The sequence below is a fragment of the Saccostrea cucullata genome, unplaced genomic scaffold, assembly GCF_032062105.1.
Source record: "Saccostrea cucullata isolate Sc308-1 unplaced genomic scaffold, CSIRO_AGI_Scuc_v1 ctg1451, whole genome shotgun sequence".
Classification (NCBI taxonomy): domain Eukaryota; kingdom Metazoa; phylum Mollusca; class Bivalvia; order Ostreida; family Ostreidae; genus Saccostrea; species Saccostrea cuccullata.
The window spans coordinates 17,654-44,077 of NW_026920896.1; the positions used below are offsets into that span (position 1 = coordinate 17,654).

The window sequence follows — 26,424 nt, forward strand, 5'->3', positions numbered from 1 at the left end:
TTTCTGCTTTTCCATATTGTTAATTTTCTCCGTATTTTTTTCCACATTTTTTCCATATTAAAATGAGGAAAAAATGCGGAATAATGCGGAAATCTGGAGATCTGAGGTGCGGGACTTGAACTCACAACAGTGTAAAGGCACACTCATTAAGGCAGTAACAGCAAGCAATTCTAATAACTACTGATAGCTAGAATAACTTCTTATATACTAATTGTCAGATTTTCTTAAAAAGCAAAGCCCTAACAGGCAAAGTCACAATATTTATAAAATCAGGTATTACTGACTCTTCAACGATAATATTTTTAGCACAAATGTATATATAAAGTGGCAATATATTTGGGTGAAAAAAAAAAGCTTGCAGCTTGATAATGCATTAAACTATGCCTTTATATATCTGCCTGACAAATAAATGCAAGCTACCTTTCATATATTCATTGAACTAGCTACATCAGAAAGTTAGATAAGAGTAAGCTTTTCTTGTCTACAACCACTGAATTCTCTTGCCTTTTGTTCTTAGAATGTGTGATGTCCTCTAATGTAATAGAATCTGAGGTCCTCTACTTTGTCCTCTGAGGTAATCAGATGTCCTCTCTAAGTTGTGAGTACGGCTGTGAGCGTGATTTACTTGTCCTCCCACTCTGGTCTCTGTAAAACTCCTCCTCCTCTCGGGCTGTGATGGCCACCATCTCGTCTTCAGGCACGCTGCTGAAGTCGATGCCTTCGTGATCATCTTTAAGCTCCACAGTCCAGAACGGCCGGGCTGCTGGGTAGATCCAGCATCGCTTGTAGATAATGATTCCGGCGATGATTCCGATGAAACTGATGACGCACACACAGATTCCTGCCATCACTCCAGAACTCAGGGAACCTTTCTCCTCCTGCATTCGAAGTTCTACAAAAAATATTTTATCTGAAAATCCTTTGTTTCCATCAGGAAGAGAAAATGTAAGTATCTTATATAAACTTTTTATTTGAAATGGCAGAATGCAGTTGTTAGAGAAAAAAAGTACATCTTTAATGGACAAGAACTATGTAAAAATGCTTGCATTCTTATAAAATAATATCAAACATAAATGTTATTTTTAATAGCTGTTTCTATCATACTTAACACAAAACTTTTTTCTCAAAACTTAAGAGCATCATAGAGAAAGCATTTCACTAAAACCTGGGTTAAGGATGCTGACTTACCTGATGGATCTACACACTTTGGATGTTTATGACCCTGAGCATTACCGACATACCCATGAGCACACCTTTTACAATTGAACCCTGCTGTGTGGTTCATACAGCCAATGCATTCTCCTAAAAAACATACGGAAGTATACATGTATCAGGTCAAGTATATTAAGTCATTTTAATCAGAGTAACATTATAATTTCTTCACCAACTGTGTCAGCTAGTTCTGTCTCGGAAAAGAACTGATAAATGTTACTAATTCAATTACATGTACTGGTACTTCACTATCAGATACATGTATTGATGTTGAAAATTTATCAAATAAAAACAAGTAAGTTAAGGTAGCAGTAAATACGGTTTTATTGCATGTCAATACAGTGCTGAAGCTTTGAATATATTATACATGTACTATAGTGTATAAATGTATGCTTATATATATATATATATATATATATATATATATATATATATATATATATATATATATATATATATATATATATATATATATATATATATATATATATATATATATATATATATATATATATATATATATATATATATTCAGCTCTGCACATAGAGAAGATTTAACTCTGGGTAGCAGTTGACTTAGAATTTATAGAAGGATATGTGTCGGGGTATAGCAAACACGTAACAGAAAACACAGTTATATACTCTCGTTAAACTCTCTATTCTGTACACTACCTGTGCTCTCTTGACAGAACTTTGCGTTTCCATGGCAGTTGCACTGGGTACATCTTCTGCTCATTTTAGGCATATAGTAACCCACAGCACAGGCCTGACACAAATTGCCTCCGTATCCCTCCTTACAGGTGTTACAAAACAGGTACCCCTCCTCTGAAGCAAAATTATACACCTGTCACATGCAATTCAATAATTTTTGTTTAAGAGACACAGAAAAAGTTCAGTTTAATTTTTTTTTAAATGAATACGGTTTCACTTTAACTTTTTTCCTGTACATTAAAAGCTATTCAACTCTTTTTTTTTTTTTAAAAAAAAAGCAAATTTAACTTTGACACTGCCTCCAGGACAGCTAAATAAAAGTAATAACATTTAATATCTTTGAAAATACATTAATGTACTGCCAAGCAAGAATAAAAAAAAATTATATTACTTTCACAAAAGTTTGTTGCTTACCGAAATGACAATTTCCATCACTCTTTTCTGGTTCACAGGGACACCTGAAGCAGGGCTTGTCGGGAGTCAGGCGGTAAAAGCCCGGTCTACAGATCTGACAGTACATCCCTGAGTAGCCCTCCTTACAATCACACAGGGAGAGAGTCAGGGTTCCGTACTGGTGCATCTTACACTTGGAAGTTCCATTCTCAGTCCCCACTGCATCACAGCGACAATAACCTACACCTTAGAGGAAAATATAATTCTATATAAACATGTATTTTTAATAAATTCACTTACACATCACCTTCCAGGTTAATGTAATGTGTAAACAAGCTAATTTTCATCAATTTAATTGTTTAAAGGTACAAGATGAGCCAAAATTGGTGTTTCTCTAGCAAACAGAGAAAAGACTGATGAAAATTATGAGTATGTAGCAAAGATATGACAATTAAACTGCACTGTAAAGAAAGAGAAGACTGCACAAAGTTGTATCTGCCGTTTCGTTGTTTTCGTTTGTGTTAAGGTCATGCCACTTTTATTTTTAGCTCAAACTTGGAATTGTAAACAACATTCAACTGGAGCATGCAAATGTAAGAAATATGTTCTAACAACTTTTTGAAATGATTGCATCAAAATATTTGGTCTACTTACGTTCACTCTTGGGTACTTGAGACCATGGTGACTATGGAAACTTATTCAACTTTTCTGCGCATGCGTTCAATAGGGAGGAAAAAGTAAAAAAATATTTTCGTCATGGGGCATACTGAAATTATTTTTCTAAATAGAAATAGATTTTTTTAGGTTCTGAATCATGTAATTTCCTGAAACCGAAAACTTTTAGGAATTGAACAAAATTTCGGGTCATGCTAAAATTCTACATTTGTCAATTTTCCCCTTTGTGCGTCACGGTGTCTCTTTAAAGGGGCATGGACACAGTTTCAACTGAATTTTTTAAACCAATTTTAATGTTTACAATTCCTACCTAAGTCCTCATCTAATGAATAACAAAAATTTGAACATCTTTTGTTGATTAACAAACGAGATGCAGAACTTAAGGTTCTCCAAAATGTAAACGTTTCTTGCTTTTGTTTACATATAGAAAATATATTTATAACAAAATGAAATTTAGCAAATCAATAGAAACTGTCGAATCGTATTTACATTTAACCTCTTTATTGAAATTATTCACTTTGAATGAACATATAGTAGTATATTAACCTATGAAAACAAAGACATGACACGGACCTTGTTTACATAACAAAGGTTTGGAGCTCTAAATCTATCTTGTATCTCGACAACTGATGTTCAAATTTTTGATGATCATTACAAAGACCCTAGTTAAACATTTGTAAAAATGGAAAAATAAATTTTGAAATTTTAGCTGAACCTGTGTCCAAGCCCCTTTAATGAATTTGTATCATTTAAAAATGGAATCATATAATGAAAAAAATTATTGCTGTTCTTTCGGTCAATATAATGATTTAGCCACCTTCGAAGTACATGCAACATTCACCCCCCTTTCGGGCTCGTAGAATATTGTATTCCTCAAATGTCTAAATCATCGTATTGACCGCAATGTTTATGACCAAAATAAGCCTAAAAATTTAACATTACAACAATTCAAATTGCATTCAATTTTTGAAATTTTATATGTATACCATATGTGTTTGGAGAGGGAATTAAAAAAAAAGAGTGAACATTTTGAACAGTGATTTGTCTGTAACATCTGCAAACAACGGTGCCTTGCACCCACGAGAAAAAAAGCTCAGCCATTTGTATTGCCTAAAGTGAAAATTACACGAAGAGTTCCTGTGTATCTGTCATGAATCATAAAGTATCTGTCATGAATCATAAAGTTACAAAAATGACATGAAAATTAAATGGCATAAGTCTTAGCCTTAAGCTCTCTGCTCACTGCTCTTAGAACTCTGCAGTAGAATATTATATCCAGTATGTCTAACTGACTTGCATGTACTACGTTACTATGTCAGATAATTAAACAATGTTATATTTGTATTAAAGATGTTAAATATTATTGTTTTTAACATAGAAATTAACTCAAAAATTTTAAAAGAGATGAATAGTCATTATGTCGCATTTTCATATATTATTATATTAAAGTTCATTACAGCGCAATTAAACAAATGTACACGATGTCAGTAACACTCAGGTGTTCACTACACAGACAGGTTCGCATTCTATCTGTTTAAAAACATCTACTTCACTTTTCTTTTGAAATGTTGAAAAATAAAGAATACATAAAAACATAATGATACACTGTGTGCATTCCATTATATCATCTTTAAAAATAAACAGCACATCTTCATAATAAATGCGACTCACCTGGTATTGGACTGTCTTTGTCTGGTTAACCTAGACAAGCATTCCAAGTCAGCAGCAAAAAGATCGAAAGGCGTAAAATAAAAACATCCATACTTTCTCGTTCCTTACATTATGCTCGCTCTCTATGATATTAACCTGATTAACAAGCAGTATGTGACAAAATTGACGGAAGAGTTAAGTCGATTTTTTCACTGCTCCAGGTAAAGCTGTTAATTATGCACACAAATTTTCACAACTGCAAAATAAGCATTTGTGGTCGATTTCCTATATATACAATGTAGCTTCTTTCACCTTATTGCGTTCTTTTTCTGCTTAGAGAAAAATCTTGATTCAATTCCAACAGGAATGCAATCGTCGTATAAATGAAATTATTAAGGTAGGATTCTTATCTGGTTTCTGACTACATGAGTTATTCAAATTATATTTGCTTATATGTCTTATATTTTTAGGTGTAGGAGATTTAAAAGACCATATTTTTCTTTCCTCGTCACAATTGTACAACTTTAAATAGAAATGGTAAACTGCGTTTGAAAACTAGCAGGGACTTTTTTTGCGGAATGGTGACGTATCAAAATTGTTATGGAACAATGAATTTAGTTATAATTTTTGCACATTCAAAGAAATTTTCAAATGCAAGTTAAATTAATAATAAGGGACCAAAGTTTCTTTTACATATATATATATATATATATATATATATATATATATATATATATATATATATATATATATAAAATAAGATTTTTCAAACAAACTAGAACTATTTTGGCTTTTAAATGCTTCAAATCTAAGTACAGATTTGAGCAAAAAGTAAAAAGTGTTATTTCTCTCGTAGTAAACGGTTAAAACTTTTTGCTTTTGTATCATTTTGTATCTTTATGTGACAACTTTACGAGGGTCGTTCAATAAATAATGCAACATGTCATCTTGTTGCTCTGCTCCTTCGCCAAGCGCTCGGCACTAGAAGTGAGAGCCACGGGTCTTTCGGATATGACCTTAAAAACGTAGGGCCCGTGTCATGGTAGGCGTTGGCACGATAAAGAACCCTCATTGCTCAAAGGCCCTGAGTGCCGAGTATAGGTCTAAATTTGAAGCCTTTCACCAGCATACGGTGACGTCTCCATATGAGTGAAAAATTCTCGAGAGGAACGTTAAACAATATACAATCAATCAATCAAAATCTTATTTATTTCTCTCAGCTTATAACCAAATTCTTGAATTGGTTATAACGAATTCAACAAATCTGTAATAACAGATTAAATTCGTTATAACGAATTCAATAAATCTGTTATAACAAATTAAATTCGTTATAACGAATTCAATGAATCTGTTATAACAAATTAAATTCGTTATAACGAATTCTAAAAATCGTTATAACGAATTCAAAAATATTTTTGATAGGTCCTAAATGGGCTTCCGTACTTAGTGATATTGTCCTCTTGATTCTGTGAAAATTTCGTTAATTTTTTTTAATACAAGAAATGTGACAAGAATCCTACCTTAAGTATTAGAATTTAGTTATACATGGTAGATTTGCAATTTTTTTTAAATGAGATATATACAACACTCTATATTATACAACATTAAATAACGTGTATTATAAAGTTTCGTATGCTACTGCATGATTATTAAACAAGAGGCCCATGGGCCACATCGCTCACCTGAGCACTGTGGCTAGGAAAAGTAGAAATTGGTTTATTATTGAAAAGTTGAAATCCAAAAGTAAACCTTTGAACTGTTATGGTTTTGCTATTCTTGAGAAGATGATTTTTAAAGAATTTTCCTATATATTTCTATGTAAAACTTTGGTCGGCTATTGTGACCCCACCCTGCCCCCAGGGGTCATGATTTGAACAAACTTGAATCGACACTACCTGAAGATGCTTCCATATAAATATGATCAATTATGGCTTTGTTATTCTTCAGAAGAAGATTTTTTAGAATTTTCCTATATATTTCTATGTAAAACTTTTGGTCGGCCATTGTGGCCCCGCCCTACCCCCGGGGGTCATGATTTGAACAAATTTGAATCTACACTACCTGAGGATGCTTCCATATAAATATGATCAATCATGGGTTTGTTATTCTTGAGAAGAAGATTTTTAAAGAATTTTCCTTTATATTTCTATGTAAAACTTTGGTCAACCATTGTGGCCCCGCCCTATCCTCGGGGGTCATGATTTGAACAAATTTGAATCTACACTACCTGAGGATGTTTCCCCATAAGTTTCATTCTTTCCTGGCACAGTGGTTCTTGAGAAGAAGATTTTTAAAACATACCACCAAATTTTCATTAATTCCCAATTATCCCCCCTTGAATGAGGGCATGGCTCTTCATTTGAACAAACTTGAATCCCCTTCACCTAAGGATGCTTTGTGGCAAGTTTGGTTGAAATTGGCCCAGCGGTTCTTGAGAAGTCGAAAATGTGAAAAGTTTACAGACAGACAGACGGACGCCGGACAAAATGTGATCAGAAAAGCTCACTTGAGCCTTCGGCTCAGGTGAGCTAAAAAACATAAAGTGAAGGTTAGGTTTAACTAAGTCAAAGTTTAAGAATCGATTCTCTGCATTAAACAGCTTGTAAAAAGCTTAAGATAAAAAAAATATCATAAAATGAAATATAGGCACTTAGAGAGATACCCAATAACGATATACAAAATGAAGTTGAAATTGAAATTTGCACTTAATAAGCTTAAGAACTGGATAATTCGTCTTAATCGAGAAGGTGCAAGTTAACACAGCTGAAATGAAAAATATACTATAATCAAAGCAGAATTTCTATTATATATGAAGTCTAAAAAATACCTTCATATATAAAGATGACATTAAATCCAACCGTGTTAATCGAAGAACTGTAAACTCAACGATACATGTACGTAAAGTCAAAAGAATGCATAGATATGTAAATTTTTATAGTTTATAAATCTAAACTATTCAAACCCAATTTTTTTTTCGTTTACATACAATTTTATTTGTCATATTTTCTTTTCTGAAAAAAAAAAAGATTGTGGGTAAAGACAAGGGCGTTTGTTAAATGATGACCAGGATGTGATAAGATCACGGTACCTTTTGATTCAAAGTTGATGTTTATTTAGAAAGAATGACAAAGTTAGCCGGAAATTCATTGAAGTTTCTCTTCTTAAGTAATAAAATAAATTTTATAGATTTATAAGCTCAGTGGTTAAAACAAAGAGATGAAAACATCTCGAGAGTCTAGTTACACTTTCCTAATATTTTAGAGATTTGATAAATGCATCATTTTAAACCAAAATAAACTGATAAATTTACAAATACCAGTGAAGGAAACATTCTATATTTCTTCAATTTTTCTTTCATGTTTTTTAATCACTTGCAACAGGTTTGAAATATTATGACAACTCAAGATAATTATCTAGTCGTTTTAATCTTTCCAAAACATTTAAAAAATAACTTTTGAAATAATAAAGATATCAACTGACTTCGACTTGATTCGAACACGCAACCTTCATATCCGAAGTCGTGACATTAAATCGTTTTATAATATTCTTTCTGAATACCACTGGCATCAGGTAAGACATTGTACTTTATTGATTTACAACATAGGTGGAACAAGTTTATTCTTAACCTTATGAATCTTATAACATGTGCTTGCCCCATTATATTGCTCAGATTCGAAAACTTGGAGACTTCTGACACTAAAATACAATTATTTCTCGTTATCTTTACGTTATATACTGCACAGGTTCATAAATCAAATAAAAGTTATCTAATACTTTGAATTCCCTGCAAATAAGATTGGGTCCTCATTGCTACCTATAAATAAAATGAATGAGGAGAAAATAGGACTGATTGAAGGATTGTATAATGGGAATAATTCCATGCAGAAAAAGGGACGGGAAGAATTGATAAAAAGAGAAAACCTGTGAATTAAAGGATTAGTGACGTTAACATTAGAGAAAAGGTCATCCTCTCATTGACTAAAAATTTGCTTTGCTATTATATGAAAAAGGGCAAAGGTTCATTTGAGTCAGTCTTTGGAATTATTTTGCAGTAAATATTGTGTAAAAATGTTAAATATATAATAAAAATTGCTTAAAAGAAAATAATGAATCAAATATGATGAATATAATATACATGAAGGAGACACCAGCTTCAAACAAATCACACCTTTTCTTTTTAATAAACGAGGATCGCTTTTTAATACCTTTTTTAAAGAAAAAAAATCTTTGCAATTGATTAGGACTGCATGGCTCGTCTCATTCCGCAAAGTGCAAGTAGATAAAAACTAAAATTGGGAAAAATATATTAAAAGCAGAACTTTAATTAGATAAAGTCATTAGTATTAAAGAATGCATATATTTACATAAAATGCCACCTAGAACAAACATCCTAATGCAAGAATTATTAAACTTAACTTTTTTAAGTTCAAGTTCATTTTATTCACCCAAAACAAGATTGGTACATGGGGTTCAAATAACATATATACATTATATATCAAAACTGATCAGAGGTACATAATTTCTATATAACAAAATAGGAAAGAGTTCGACAAAATAAGATGGAAGATATAGGCATACTCTAAAACCTGGCCTGGCCCCTTTGGCCTGGCCTGGCCTCTAAGTTGGCCTGGCCTCAATTTTGGCCTCTAAGCTTCAAACCAAATTTTGGCCTGGCCTCAAATTTGGCCTCTGCAAAAATGTTTGGCCTCAATTTTGGCCTCACTCAAAAATAATTTCTTTTTCAGAATTTGATTGATTTGATTGATTTTTTTAATTGGTTTCATTTTTTTCAAAGATTAAGCAGGTAAATAATATATTTCTATTGATATGTAAATGTGAACAATTTAAAATAATAATACACTACTTCCAATCTGATTTATATTTATTGATTTTCTATTGATCAGTTGTAATTCTGAAGACTATAACACAGAGCCTATAAGTTTTACTTTCAATAAGATATTATCTCAATTAATGATTTAGTAAATGTGCCTTTAATTTTTTTCCATGGTAGGATTGGTGATTTTTACAGAGTAAAACATTTAGAAACATCAATTTTAATTATCAAGACAACAAAGAAATGCAGATGGGTAGTAATTACCTATTAACTAAATAGAATTTAAAATTTGCTATTTTAAGTATTACTTGTTACAAGTTTTTTTAACTGTCTTTATTCAGAATAAAAAAAAATCTTTTTGATGACGTGGATTACTTTTACAAACTGATAGAAAAAGTGTCAATAGTATGATATGCAAGTAATTGGCCACATTTTATATGATAGGGTTCTAATGGTCTGGTTGATAGGATTCAATTGTTTTACAGCACAAATGTTAATAAACTATCATCAAACTCAACTTTTGTTTTGATAATTGTAGGTAGTGAAAGTTGTAGCTGGAAATTCTTTACAAATCAATGGTGGCTTAACAGTCTATGCACATGTACATTTCATTATACCCCCCGCTTGAAAAGCGGGAGGGTATATAGTAATCAGTATTTCCGTCTGTCCGTCCGTCCGTCCGTCCGTCTGTACGTCCGTCCGTCTGTCCGTCCGTCTGTTACGCTTTGGGGTACCCATCTCTTATCCGCAACTCCTCTCATACCACTGAATGAAATTTGATGAAACTTTCACAGAATCTTTATTACATATTGCCATTGTGCACCTCCTATTTTACTTTTTGATCCGACACATATTTTGGGTTTCCCGGCCACAGGAAAACATGGACTTTTTCACCAGTTAAAACCATATGGGAGGCGGGGGGTATCATTTAGTGAGCTCATCGCTCACAGTACCTCTAGTTACTTATTAACATCAACCTTAACTCCCTGTCAAGAACCATGCTGCAGAATTTTTTGTCATTAGATATCCAATTACAGTGTTAACTCACAGGAACAGAGTTACAAATTATCTGATAAATGTTATTTACATTAATTTTTTAAATACCAACAGTTCTGAGATTAAAGTACATATGAATTTTTTTTTACAGAGTAATCAAATCAGTATAATATAAATATTTTGGTATCTGCATTGGTTTGTGGTATTATATTTATTTAAAAATTCTTTGGTGCCTGTATTCATTTATCACATTTAAGATAATGCAGGCATATGAACAGAAACACACGACTCTACAGTGTGTGAAAGGTGATGATTCATCACTTAACAAGTGGAGTTTTTCAAACATCTGACATGAATTATTACTATAGATTTTTTCAATGTGCACAATTTGGAAAACACAAAATAAACGCGGATACTTTTTTTTCCCTAAATAATTAAGCAAGAGTGTCGGTAGCTAGAATAATTAAGCAAGAGTGTCGGTAGCTAGTGTATCAGTATGAATACCGGTCATCAAATCATAAAATGAAATAAGTGTACACTGATAATCAATAAAATAATCATATTGGTGGTAGTACATGATTACTTTTAATGTTCACATTTACATATCAACAGAAATATATTTATTTACCTGCTTAATCTTTGAAAAAATGAAACCAATAAAAGAATCAATCAAAATCAATCAAATTCTGAAAAAGAAATTATTTTCAAGATTTTCCCAATATTTATTATGCCTCCGTAAACGAAGTTTCGGGGGTATATAGTTTTTGTCGTGTCCGTCCGTCTGTCTGTCTGTCTCTCTGTCTGTCTGTCTAGCTGTCTTTCTGTCTGTCTGTCTGTTTTCTGTTTGTCCGCAAGAACTTTAACCTTGCCTATAACTTTTGATTTAGTGGAGCTATGACATTCCTATTTCACATGTGTATTCCTTGTGACAAGACCTTTCTTTGGGTACCACCAAATTTGACCTTTTGACCTTGGAGTTTGACCCTTTGTAACACAAAAATTTTGAACTTTTACTTTGGCCACAACTTTTGAACAATAGATACCAGGACATTTATATTTGACAGATGTATTTTTTGTGGAAAGTCCTTTCATTGGATACCAACAACCTTAACCTTTTGACCTTGACCTTGGAGATTTCCGTACCTATAAAAAAACTTTAACAATGGCTATAACTTTTGAACAATAAGTGTTAAGGCTTTCATCCTTCACATATATAATTCTGATGAAAAGACCTTCTATTAGATACCAAGAAACTTGACCCTTTGACCTTGACCTTGGAGTTTGATCTACTTTAAAAATACAACATTGACCAAAATTTTTGAAGAGTTCGGACTAGGGCATTCATACTTCACAAATTTAATCCTTGTGACAAGACCTTTCATTTGATATCAAGAACCTTGACCCTTTGACCTTAACCTTGGAGTTTGACTTACTTTTTACAAATTTTAACCTTGACCATAACTTTTGAACAGTAGGGGCTAGAGCTTTAATATTTCACATGTGTAATCCTTGTGACAATTAAGACCTTTCTTTGGATATCAAGAATCTTGACCCTTTGACCTTGACCTTAGGTTTTGACCACTTTTTACAAACTTTGACCTACTTTTTTAACTACTCTTTACAAACTTTAACTTTGGCCATAGCTTTTGAACGGTAAGGGCCAGCGCTTTTATACTCCCCATACGTTATCTTTGAGACAAGGCCTTTCTTTAGAACCCAACAACCTTGACCCTTTGACATTGACCCGGAGTTTGTCCTATATTATAAAATGTTAACCTTAGCCATAACCCTGGAACAGGTGTAGCTAGCGTTTTATATTTCGCATTTCTTGTGAAAAGGCCTTACTTTGGTACCAACATATTTGATCTGCATTTGAGAAAGCTTAACCTTCATGTTGCCATACGGGGCATCAGTGTTTCACAAACACATCTTGTTATAATTTACAATTGATGTAATGGTATCACCAAAAGCAAACACGATAATTTCAGAATTATTAAACTCATTGACCAACTTAGTTCAAAGAAATATATCGATATGTTTAATAATGAAAAGATTGCTCTAGAATTGATCTTTAAATCACGGGTTCGAATTCCACTATGGGAGGTAGATACCGGTCCTTTGGATGAGACCGTATAAACCGAGGTTTCGTGTCATCACAGTAGGTCTTGGCATACATGTAATATATCCTTTACTGTTGAAAGACCATAAGTACAGGGTACAGGTCCAAGTTTACAGTCTTTCATCGGTGGCGTCTCAATATGAGCCAAAAAAGTAACAATCTTGAAAAAAATACCTCCTGACCCCGACGTGATTCGAACGCGCAACCTTCTGATCTGGAGTCAGACGCGCTACCGTTGCGCCACGAAGTCGTGGTGTTTTAATCCTAACTTTCGCTGGCAATACTGGTGTTTAAAATTTCGATTTCACTGGCAATACTCGTAGGTAATATGTATTTTATTGATTATATACATTAATTAACGAAACAGGTGTTTTCATAAGTAATATACAATAAGTTCGTAATACTCCTGACATTAATGCTCAATGTATATAATATAAAAAAAAGTATTCCTTAGATCTTCACCTTTTACTACAAAAACTCATTAACCATACGCATATTGAAGTTATTTAAAATATTGTTCTGTTATTATACCCCCCGCTTGAAAAGCGGGAGGGTACTGTAAACCAATTATTATACGCGTCATTTTTTATTCGCGAATGACCGCTAGAGAACTAATCCGCGACGATTTATTTCCGCGAACAAGTGGTCATATTTTTTTTTTATTTCCACAAGTATTTTTTGTATCTAATTAAAATTTTATATCCGCCCATAAACTATACGTAAAATGCTACCGTGAGTACTGCTTACGCATTATCATTCAAGAAATTCTGTGCATTGCGTCCATTTAAAATCTTATATCCGCACCTAAATTAGGTAAAATGTTACCATGAGTATACTTCTTACGCATTAATCACGACACTCAAATGAAAATCGGGGAAAAAAATCGAGATTAAAGTTGATTTCAAACTCTCAGGTGTAAAAGTACCTCATGCTAATTGGGTAATTGACTCTTTACAAGATCTACATAGCCAAAGGGCAATTATTAAAAATGGTTGGGGCGGAGCGGATATTTATCGCACGCGTATAATACTTGGTTTACAGTATATAGTGATCGGGATTTCCGTCCGTCCGTCCGTCTGTACGTCCGTCCGTCTGTTACGCTTTTTCTCTTATCCGCAACTCCTCATATACTACTGAGTGAAATTTAATGAAACTTTCACAGAATCTTTATTACATATTGCCATCGTGCACCTCCAATTTTACTTTTTTATTCGACACGTATTTTAAGGTTTCCCAGAGCAAAACATGGACATTGCCATTTTTTGTTTACCTATGACATCACATAATAGAAGCTTCTGGATAACATTTGATAGGACGAGTTATTCCTCTTTACACATTACCGTAAAACAATACATCGACATTATGGGAGGTGGGGGGTAACTCGTCCTATCAAATGTTATCCAGAAGCTTCTATACATATGACGTCGTAGGTAAAGATATAATGTTATCCAGAAGCTTCTATACATATGACGTCATAGGTAAAGATATAATGGCAATGTCCATGTTTTTGCTATGGGAGACCTAAAATACGTGTGGAATAAAAAAGTAAAATAGGAGATGCACAATGTCAATATATAATAAAGATTCTGTGAAAGTTTCATTAAATTTCACTCAGTAGGGCCATCCTTAAAAAATTTTTTTTTTTGCGGTAACGCGCCTCATCATTTTAGGTGTGGGTAGGTAGGTAGGCTTATTTTTTTTTTTTTTTGGAGACAAAAAGTCAGAATTAAATTTCGATTATATAGAGGTATTAACTATGTCTTAGACTTCACTTTAAGTTACTAATCAAACAAGAAAATTAAGGCATTCTTAATGAATCCAATCTTTTATTGTTCAAATATCAGAACACATCAGTTCTTTTTTAAAAACGGTGTCTACAGGTGCAATGGGGACGTAAAAAAATGTCAATAGGATAAAATTAGAAAATGGATATGTAAAAAAAAAAAAAAAAAAAAAATTTTTTTTTTAACCCATAAAAAAAATCCAGTAGGGTGGATTTTAATGAGTCGGTCGCGTTACCGCAAAAAAACAATTTTTTAAGGATGGCCTAGTATAAGAGGAGTTGCGGATAAGAGATAAAGCGTAACAGACGGACGGACGGACGGACGGACGGACGGAAATCCCGATTACTATATATCCCCACTTTTCAAGCGGGGGGTATAATAAAGGACAGAGAGCTACAAAGCCACCCATTGAAAATTAATTGACTATTTCTCTACTTATTTCTCTTGTCTGTCATTTTTTCGGGGGATGGGGGGGCTACATTTCTGCAGCTTTAAGAACACTAACTCATATTTATAAGCAAAGTCCAAGAAACCTTAGTCGATAAGAAACGACTCCTGCATTTTACTCCTCTCTGTCTTTTGCTTCATTTTCTTGTAACTTGTCCCTAACCTTCAAACATGGAAGTTTTGAGCTTATGGACAACATTCAAACTCTTTCAATGTTACTTTATCCTAAATATTTCTCCAATATGTATTCTATAAAAGTACTTTCTAGTTTGCAATTTGCAGTTTGTATGGACACAAATATGCTGATCCAAAAAATGAATTAAAAAAATAATCAAATGAACTACATTTGTTTTATTTTACACAAGTTATGTTTATTCCTTGCAAAATCTGAACTCTATTGTAGTAGAACTAAAATGAACAATTTTAGTTTTCACATTTAGATTTCAAATTGAGAGCAAAAATGCACATGTATATTGAACTATTTGTTTTATTTAACACAAGTCATATTTTATTCCTTGCAAAGTTTGAACACTATTGTAGCAGAACTGTAATTAACAATTTTAGATTTTTACATTGAGAGCAAAAATGCAAATATACTTCAAATCACAAATGAAACATGTATTTACAAAAATGATTTTTAAAGGTGGATTTCAGTGATATTTACCCCGTGAACAATAAAAAACTTCCAAAATCAGAATTAGTTCAAAAAGGATCAAGTTTATGTCTCTACCTGAGTTTATGAATGTGAAACACGAGCTCTTAAAAAGAAGTTTGCTTAACTATCCATCATTTATCTTTAAATATTCCATTTACATGTATTTCGAATTGAGAACAAATTATATATTAAGCAGTATTACATGTGATACAAAACCTAATATTAACAATGCCTCTAGCTATAGTTTCCTTATCATAATAAGTGAAACATGATATGATATGCAAGTAAGGTCTTAAATATAGATATTTTCACAATACATAAAATCTAAAAAGAATTAATATCATTCCCCATCTGTGGCAATATTTCTAAACATGTAGCAACTACAAATATAATATTTACAGCGATTAAATATTATTACCAAAAAATATATATCAAAATTACCCCCCCCCCCTATTTAGTAAATGTCATGTGTGTATGGCAAGAGAAAAGCGATCTGGGGTATAATTTGAAAGATATCTGAGTTTTCATGTGATTTATTTGTTGTTGTAATATTCAAGAACATTATTTTAAAGGTTCTACTTAAAAAAGTTAATGATGATTTTTTTTTTTCAAGATAAAAAAACCCACATGTATGTTATAAGGTCCATATGCCTGTGCCTGTGATACTTTTCTATATGAAAAAAATATGCATATTAAAAAAGACGAATTAAAAAGAATACAAATTTTCATGTAAAAAGTACAACAATTATAAGTAAACTTGGAAAAATAATCATAAATAAATCAATAAAATTGCCCTATCATATATTGGTCCCCATTTACATTAAAAAAAAAAATCAGAACAGACGTCAATAATTCTACTAAACATCTTTTGATTTATATGAAGAGAGCAACCATCCAGAATTATATACTATCACAGACTAACACCCACCCTTTCCATCTTAAATGCCATCTTATGATTGGAAGAACTCAGGAAGCCTGACATAATTTAACTGTACATTTTATTCACTTGTCAGAAGTTTGTGTCATTTTTAAAAATATTTTTAAAAAACATTGTCCTAATATTTTTCTATAGAAATCTGTGTCATAACTTAGTGAGCTTTAAAAAATTTGCACCGACATGAGACAAAAGGACAACTGACTAGACTGTACAATCTGAAACTGCATGTGACCACTTATACATGTACATGTATATAACTGGAAAATTAAAAAAAAATCCAAACAATTTCAAGAACATGAAAAAATAATTGCATCAAACAAGCACTTTCATGTACTCTGTTCTTAGCTACAGATACCCTGTAAATTTTCTAAAATATATGAATATATCCATGGGTTATAGACATGCAAAGGTATAGTATCCCTCGTACCGCGGTTACCATAGTGATACAAAAATACATTTAAACCTCATCATTGTTTGATTTTATCTCTCAAACAAAACTTCTAACACTGGGTCCTTTGTTAAGAGAGATAACTTTAAAAAATTATAATGCATCAACGATACTTTATCTCATTTGTCCAGTAAAGAATACAAGAATTAATTAATTTATGTTTTCTCATAGAAAATTCAAATCAATGCTAGGAAGTTAAGTTATATGTTATTTTTAAAATTTTAACCTCAGTACCTGATGAATATAATGCAATTTACATCTGTTACTAACACTCCCAATGATTTTTATTTTTATCAGATTTTAACTAAAAACCAGATCTACTTGAACTCACAACAGTGTAAAGGCACACTCCTGAAGGTAGTATTAGCAAACAATTCTAATAAACTACTGATAGCTAGAATATCTTCTTCTATACTAATTGTCAGATGTTTCTTAAAAAGCAAAGCGTTAAAAGGCTAAGTCACAACATTTATAAAATCAGGTATTACTGACTCTACAACTATAACATTTTTAACATAAAAGTATATATAAAGTGGTCATATATTCAGGTGAAAAATATATAAAAGCTTGCAGCTTGACAATGCATTAAACTATGTCCTTAAATATCTGCCAAACAAATACATGCAAGCCACCTTTGATAAGTTCATTGAACTAACTACATCAGAAAGTTAGATAAGAGTAAGTTTTTCTTGTCTACAACCACTGAATTCTCTTGCATGTTGTTCTTGGAATGTGTGATATCCTCTAAGGTAATATAATTTGAGGTCCTCTATTTGTCCTCTGAGGTAATCAGATGTCTTCTCGGAGTTGTGAGTACGGCTGTGAGCGTGATTTACTTGTCCTCCCACTCTGGCCTCGGTAAAACTCCTCCTCCTCTCGAGCTGTGATGGCCACCAGCTCGTCTTCAGGTATACTGCTGAAGTTGATGCCTTCATGATCATCTTTAAGCTCCACGGTCCAGAACGGCCGGGCTGCTGGGTAGTTCCAGCATCGCTTGTAGATGATGATTCCAGCGATGATTCCGATGAAGATGATGACACCTACACATATTCCTGCAATCACTCCAGAACTCAGGGAACTCTTCTCCGCTTGCATTCGAAGTTCTACAAAAAAACATTTTATCTGAAAATCTTTTGTTTCTTTCAGGCTGAGAAAATGTAAGCATCTTATATATCATATTTGTTTAAAATGGCAGAATCCAGTTGTTAGACAAAATAAGTACATCTTCAATGGGCAAGAACTCTCTAAAATGCTTGCAATCTTAAAAGTTAACATCAGGCACATAACTGTTAAAATAGCTGTTTCTATCATATGTAACAAAAAACCTTTTTTTTTCAAAACCTAACAGCATCATATGGAGAGGGAAAGCATTTCACTAAAACCTGGGTTAAGGATGCTGACTTACTTGATGGATCTACACACTTTGGATGTTTATGACCCTGAGCATTACCGACATACCCATGAGCACACCTGTTACAATTGAACCCTGCTGTGTGGCTCATACAGCCAATGCATTCTCCTAAAAAAACATACAGAAGTATATCAGGTCATTTAAATCAGAGTGACATTAATTTCTTCACCAACAGTGTCAGGTAGTTCTAGATCTGTCTCGAAAATGAACTGATAAATGTTACTATTTCAATTACATGTACTGGTATTTCACTTTTAGATATCGATGCTGAAAATTTCTCAAATAAATTACAAATTATAAATAACAAGTATTTTAAGGTAGCAGTAAATAAGGTTTTATTGCATGTCAATACAGTGCTAATGCTTTGAATATATTATACATGTACTATAGTATATAAATGTATACTTTATTATATATAAATGTACTCAGCTCTGCACATAGAAAAGATTTAACTGGGTAGCAGTTCGCTTAGAATTTACTGAAGGATATGCCTTGGGGTATAGCAAACATATAACAGACTAGATACGATCTCGTTGCGAGCAACGAGTGGGTCTTCCGTCCAATTCTTGATGAGATAAGAAAAGATTTTGATTGCGATTTTTTATTTTAAAATAATGATTTACCACAATCTGTAAAAAGATATTGAACATTAAAGACTTTAAAAAACTGGCCTTTTGTCCCTTACGCCCCCTAATTTTAGGAATCAGTCCTTTTTATTCAAATCATCTTAAAGATCTTAAAATTTTGTACATTTTGTGTTCAACAACTATTCAGATATTCTTTTTCGTTTTTGAGATATTAGCAAAAGAAATATTTAAGGGGGCAAACCTTCAACTCCTTAATGGGGACGTTAAGCAAAAAATAAAAGGTTGCATATTGTTCAGAACATTATTTCGAACATCTTTTGTTCAATATTGCTTATCAAAATATTTCTCCCTTTCGGGATATAAAGCATCAAAGATTTTGCATTCTTTTTGTGGCCCCTAATTATGTACCATGCGACATGAAAATCATAATATATAGTTGTAGATGGTTGAGATAAACATCTTTGCTTCAGTAATGTATTTCAAAATATTAACTGATAAAGAGTTATCGATTGAAGATTTTTGGCCCCTCTTGGCCCCTAATTTGAGTGCCCAGCCCCTTTTTCGGGATCTCATCTTAAAGATCTTAAGATTTTGAACATATAGTGTTCAACAACTGTTCAGAAATTCTTTTTCGTTTTTGAGCTATTAGCAAAAGAAATATTTAGGGGCCAACCCTTCAACTCCTTAATGGGGACGTTAAGCAAAAAATGAAAAGTTGCATACTGTTTAGAACATTATTTTGAACAACTTTTGTTCAATATTGCTTATCAAAATATTTCTCCCTTTTGAGATATAAAGCATCAAAGATTTAGCATTCTGGCCCCTTGTGACCCCTAATTATGTACCATGCGACATGAAAATCATAATATATAGTTGTAGATGGTTGAGATAAACATCTTTGCTTCAGTAATGTATTACAAAATATTAACTGAAAAAGAGTTATCGATTGAAGACTTTTGGCCCCTCTTGGCCCCTAATTTGAGTGCCCAGCCCCTTTTTCTTGATCTCATCTTAAAGCTCTTAGGATTTTGAACATTTTTTGTTCAATACCTATTCAGAGATTCTTTTTCGTGTTCGAGTTATTAGCAAAGGAAATATTTAGGGGTCAGCCCTTCAACTCCTTAATGGGGACGTTAAGCAAAAATTTAAATGTTGCATGTTGTTTAGAACATTATTTTGAACATCTTTTGTTCAATATTACTTATCAAAATATGTCCCATTTTTGAGATATAAAGTGTCAAAGATTTAGCATTCTGGCCCCTTGTGGCCCCTAATTATGTAACATATGAAATTAAAATCATAATATACAGTTGTAGATTGTTAAGATGAATATTTTTGCTTCAATATTGTATAACAAAATATTGATCATTTAAGAGTTATTGAAAAAAGACTTTTAGCCCCTTTTGGTCCGTAATGTGATGAGTCAGCACTTTTTCATAGATATCATTTTAAGGATCTTGTCATTCTGCACAAATTTTGTTCAATATGTTATTACAAAATAATTATACTTTAAAAGATTTGATGCAAAATGTCTTAAAAAATCAGTCATGATTCGAGTCCTAAATTTTGACCCCTACCGAGCCTCCATACTAGGCACTTCCGGAAAATATCATGACCCAGGTGCAACATGGCAACATGTCCTCTATCATTCCTGAAAATTTCAGCTTTCTAGCTTGAGCCGTTTTTGAGTAACGCGACAGACACGGAGGTCCTCTAAATTTCGATCAAAGGGCGATAACTCTCGACTGAAAAGGAATTTCCAAAAAAGGACTTGCCGGAATTAACTTCAGATGTCAATGCATCAACCATGAAAATTTGGATAAAATCGGTCAAGCCATCTCCGAGAAATCCTCTGCACAAATTTTGTAAGAAGAAAAAAGAAGAAAAATAATAAAGGGGAAAAAGAAACCGAAGAATAATAGAAGGGTCTTCCGCTGAAGACGGAAGACCCTAAAAATAGAGTTACACACTCTCATTACACTGTCTACTCAGTCTGTACACTACCTGTGCTATCTTGACAGAACTGTGCATTTCCGTGGCAGTTGCACTGGGTACATCTTGTGCTCATATGAGGCCTATAGTAACCTGCAGCACAGGCCTGACACAGATTGCCCCCATATCCCTCCTTACAAGTGTCACAAAACAGGTACCCCTCCTCTGAAGCAAAAATATACACCTGTTACATGTAATTTAATACTTTTTGTTTGAGAGACACAGAAAGAGTTCAGTTTAACTTTTTTTAAATAAATATTGTTCCATTTCAACTTTTCCTCAACATTTAAAGCTATTTTTAATACTTACTATTATTATTTTTTTTAAAAAGGAAATTTAACTTTAACACTGCATCCAGGACAAGTAAATAAAAAATTTACATTTCAATACCTTTAAATACATTTAAAGGACATGTACCACCAGCAGGTGTAAAATTAGACACATTCAAAATAGAATCAGAATTAGACACATTCAAAATAGAATCAGAATTAGACACATTCACAATAGAATCAGAATTAGACACATTCACAATAGAATCAGAATTAGACACATTCACAATAGAATCAGAATTAGACACATTCACAATAGAATCTGAACATCTGTCTTTATATTTTCTTAGTTATGAGTGACTTTTCAACATATCATTTACAGTGTCACAAAACACGATAATTTTTTACCGAAATGACAATTTCCGTCACTCCTTTTTGCATCACATGGGCACCTGAAGCAGGGCAAGTTGGGAGCCAGGCGGTAATATCCAGGTCTACAGATCTGACAGTACATCCCTGAGTAGCCCTCCTTACAATCACAAAGGGACAGGGTCAGGGTTCCGAAAATGGTGTGTCTTACACTCAGAAGTGCCGACTTAGTTCCCATTTTATCACAGCGACAATATTCTACATAGAGAGAGGAAGACATTTCTTTACATAAATCGTTAAAAACTAGACTTCAAATAGAATTTATCACTATTGCAAAGAATTTTCATTAAAATTTAATTAAAAATGTCCTTGATATTTATGAATGTTAAAGACTTTTTTTACATTATTTTCTCTATACTATAAATATTCTCTAAATAAAACATAAATGTTCTCTAAATTAATAGGATTTATTATGAACTAGTTTATTATTTTCAACTAATAGTATTGCATGCCATTTTTGGTAATTCTGAACACCTTCTTCAAAAGGACTTATATAGGCCATGCCTGATATCCAATCCAATTAGGTAATTTGATTTAAAATTATAAAATATTGTTTAAATTGAATTAATTTTTCTCTATAAGGATTGTAATATGTGTTGCCAGCTAACCATATATATTCTTCATATCCTCTGTATGAATCAGGGAGTAGTTCTTGTTGGTTTTGATGGAGAGCTCCTCGCTTTTGAGGGCAGTGAAGGAGTAGTACAGGACCTGGACATAGATTCTGTAGTCTGTCTCTGCTCTCAGGCCCTTGATGTGGTAGGCCAGTTTATCTGGTTTCACAGTGTAATTCTGTTCCTCACCTTGTAGTAAAGAGAGATCATCAATTTAAAAAAAAAACAAGAGATGTTTGTAAAACACTTATGCCCCCCTTCCCCACAAATTGGAATTTTTCTAAGTCCAAAAGGGCATAACTCTGTCAAAAATGGCGTCATCATACCCAAAACAGAACTTGACTAAATATTCATCTGACTAAGGCCATTCCAAGTTTTTTCTATGTTTAGCGTCCGCATGCGCCTTATCACATATAGAAGTCATATAAGACTTCTGATATGCCCAATATCAGAAAAAACAAACAAAATCACAAGACCCTATAGCCTATTGATTATTCTGGTCGAAATCTTTGAATTCTATCATGTCCTGTTATAATCTGTCTACAATTTTTCATATTTGGTATATTTTGAGCACTTAGTACATGGATTTTGCTGAAGTATAGATCTAGAAAAGAGAAAAAATATTTTTTTGAAATCAAATCCTTTGAAAGACGTTACTTTTATGACTATAAAGTCTGTGTTTCCTTTTTTGGTCTGTTAGTTTTTTGCGAATAGGTAGGTAGGTTTTTGAAAGATGGGTGGACGCTAAACATAGAAAAGACTTGGAATGGCCTAATCTGTATACTTAATTCCATTTCAATATGTGCAACCTCTCCAAAAAAAAATGAATGTAAACTGCAAATAGTTGGAATTTTTCTAAGTCCAAGGGGCATAACTCTGTCAAAATTTCAACAAGAGGCCCATGGGCCACATTGCTCACCTGAGCACTATGGCTAGGAAAAAATTAGAAATTGGTTTATTATTGAAAAGTTTAAATCCTAAAGTAAACCTTTGACCACTTAAGGTTTTGCTATTCTTGAGAAAATGATTTTTAAAGAATTTTCCTATATATTTCTATGTAAAAACTTTGGTCAGCCATTGTGGCCCCGCCCTACCCCCAGGGGTCATGTTTTGAACAAATTTGAATCTATACTACCTGAGGATGCTTCCATATAAATATGATCAATTATGGCTTTGTTATTCTTGAGAAGATGATTTTTAAAGAATTTTCCTATATATTTCTTTTTAAAAGAATTGAACAATCTATACTACCTGAGGATGCTTCCATATAAATATGATCAATTATGGCCAAGAAAATGATTTTTAAAGCTATATATGTGGCAAGTTTGAGCAAACTTGAATCTATACTACCTGAGGATGCTTCCATATAAATATGATCAATTATGGCTTTGTTGTTGTTGAGAAGATGATTTTTAATGAATTTTCCTATATATTTCTATGTAAAACTTTGGTCGGCCATTGTGGCCCGCCCTACCCCCGGGGTCATGATTTGAACAAACTTGAATCTACACTACCTGAGGATGTTAACCCATAAGTTTCATCTTTCCTGGCACAGTGGTTCTTGAGAAGAAGATTTTCAAAACATACCACCAAATTTTCATTAATTCCCAATTATCTCCCCTTGAATGAGGGTGTGGCCCTTCATTTGAACAAACTTGAATCCCCTTCACCCAAGGATACTTTGTACCAAGTTTGGTTGAAATTGGCTCAGCGGTTTTTGAGAAGAAGTCGAAAATGTGAAAAGTTTACAGACAGACAGACGGCCAGACAAAATGTGATCAGAAAAGCTCACTTGAGCCTTCGGCTCAGGTGAGCTAAAAATGGTGCTATCATACCCAAAACAGAACTTGACCTAGATATTCATCTGATATACCTGTATACCAAATTTCATTTCAGTATGTGCAACAGTTGTGAAGAAAATGAACGGAAACTAAATGGACCAACAGACAGCAGCAAAGCAATATGCCCTCCCTTCTTTGAAGGGGGGTATAAAAATAAATATCAGACTGCATTAGCATTTTAGCTCACTTCTTTAACAGAATAGGGCTTTTATCTTCACCTTCTGTTTATTGTTTTTTTTAAATACTAATCTTCACAATTATCAGCTTTCATGCAAGTCAACAGCTAATATTTTAAAATTTGTCAGTGATTGATATTTTGGAATGGAAATAATTCAAACATTTTACCATTTTAACCTGGAAAATATTACTAAATTTTCTGTATATAAATTTTGCAATTAAGTTAATATGTATATAGTTTAAAGTAAAACAATAATGCAAGTTTATCATGTATGGTTCTAATAGGTAGCTTTAAATTTCCTCACCGATTTCTGTTCCATTATCCATTTCTTGCCAAAAAATGGTATACCATAATATCCCAGCATGCTCCTTGGGAACTGTAGTTTTCTGGAACCAGTCGGGAATATGTGATATATTTTTGCTCTTTAGATATTGCTTGTATTTTTCCACCTGCTCAGTAGTTAAATTTGCTTGATCAATATGGTCAGTGAGTGATTGATTTGTCTTCTCTACTTTCTGTGAGCTTTTTAATTCACTTTCATGATCTTGAGCAGAAATCCCAGAAAAAGAAAACAATTTAAAAATCCAATCTTGCTCCCTTTCTGTTTCACTTCCTTTTTCGATCCATGAACCTGAATCAGAGAAGTGAATGTTGTCTTTGTTGCGGATGTTGTACACCTGATTCTTTGTAAGGTTTTCTGGCTGGTGGGTGGGATAATTCTGGGGAGGGTTCCAATAGAAATAAACATCCCCATCTCCAATGTAAAAAGTGCTTAAATTGTTTGGAGGATGAAGAACTACATAACCTGTAAAACAAAGATGAATAATATTTTCAGCAAAACCAATGTTCATTCAATTAAAATGAACAAGTTTATCAAACAGTTTTATCTTTAAATTAACTACTTGTTTATCAATAATTTCTATAAAAAAAATAAATGAAAATTGTTTAGTTTCGCATGTTTTGGCCTAGATCTATATAAAAATATACCAAAATTAAATTGCATCCAGTTTTTAGTTTGTACATGTACATGAACCATGTGTTAGCAAAGGGAATCAAAAAGATGGCACAAGAACAAAATTTGCTCTGTTACAATTTAAAAACACCTTTAAACAACAGTGCTTTGCACCCACAAGAAAAAAAAGCTTGGCCATTTGTCAATGGTATTGCCTAAGGTCAAAATTACATGAAGAGTTCAGTGTCCATGTATATAATTATGCATGTTATGAATGAAAATAGTTATAAAATAGAAAAAGTCTTAGCCTTAAGCTTTTTGCTGGATACTTTTAGAACTCTACACTATATTTGCAATATGTCTAACTAACTTGCATGCACTGGATGAATTATCCAATATTTCTATGTCAAATAGTTATACAATGATTTTTGTGTAGTTATAATTTACAGATATAAATCTTAATTATTCAATAATATGTCATTAAAACATAAAATTTTAACAGAAATTAAATATAATACATGCTACACAGCTGAAACATAAGCATCATTGAACAAGTGTACATTACATGTACATAGCATCGATAGCTCAGCTGCTCAGTACACACACAAATAACTAGAGTAGATCCACCTGACCAGGGTCCGCCGTCATTAAACCTTGAGAATTCTCAAAAAAATTCTCAACTCTCGTCTTGAGAATAACCCACCTGAGAATTTGAGAATAAAACAGAGTTTGAGGAATTTTTATTTTTCTCAACTTTTTATGATGGCCGTTGAGTCTGAGAATTTTGGATTTGAGAAAATTCTCAGACTCGAGAAAATTCTCAGACTTATGTATGTTTTAAACTTTTATGACAACGGACCCAGAGGCTGACAGTGTTTTAATAAACCTCAACTTCTATCTCACTTTTCTTTTAAAAAGTTAAATAAAATAATAAAGACATAAAACATAACATGATTATACACATGTGCATTCCATTATATCATCTTTAAAAATAAACAGCACATCTTCATAATAAATGCGACTCACCTGGTATTGGATTGTCTTTGTCTGGTAAACCTAGACATGCATTCCAAGTCAGCAGCAGAAAGACCGAAAGGCGTAAAATAAAAACATCCATATTTTTTCGTTCCTTACATATTCTCGCTCTTTGTGATATTAATAAGCAGTAGGTGACAAAATTGGACGGAACAGGTAAGTTGACTTTTCACTGCTCCAGGTAAAAATTCCTGATTGGTCTTTTCTTGATTTCTTACATAAAGAGAGTTCCGTTCAAAGGGCAATAACTCTAAA

At 32.8% G+C, this 26,424-nt stretch overlaps 1 protein-coding gene and 1 non-coding gene across 3 annotated transcripts; both read right to left on the reverse strand.

The window, feature by feature from the left end:
• Positions 1-119: 119 nt before the first annotated feature.
• LOC134258607 (uncharacterized) lies at positions 120-26,370 on the reverse strand. Of its 2 annotated transcripts, none has more exons than XM_062741160.1 (7): positions 26,161-26,370; positions 24,487-24,987; positions 22,158-22,352; positions 2,338-2,556; positions 1,885-2,037; positions 1,189-1,302; positions 120-892 (listed from the first exon to the last, which is right to left on the reverse strand). In XM_062741160.1, exons 1-7 carry the CDS (start codon positions 26,249-26,251, stop codon positions 579-581), a joined length of 1,587 nt encoding a protein of 528 aa, XP_062597144.1. In that variant the 5' UTR covers positions 26,252-26,370; the 3' UTR covers positions 120-578. The 2 variants fall into 2 exon arrangements, with proteins under 2 accessions (XP_062597144.1, XP_062597143.1); XM_062741159.1 differs by lacking the exons at positions 120-892; positions 1,189-1,302; positions 1,885-2,037; positions 2,338-2,556 and adding exons at positions 15,927-17,964; positions 18,267-18,380; positions 20,864-21,016; positions 21,529-21,747.
• Positions 12,769-12,840, reverse strand: Trnaw-cca (transfer RNA tryptophan (anticodon CCA)). Its single transcript has one exon. It is a non-coding gene; the product is annotated as a tRNA-Trp (tRNA).
• Positions 26,371-26,424: the final 54 nt, after the last annotated feature.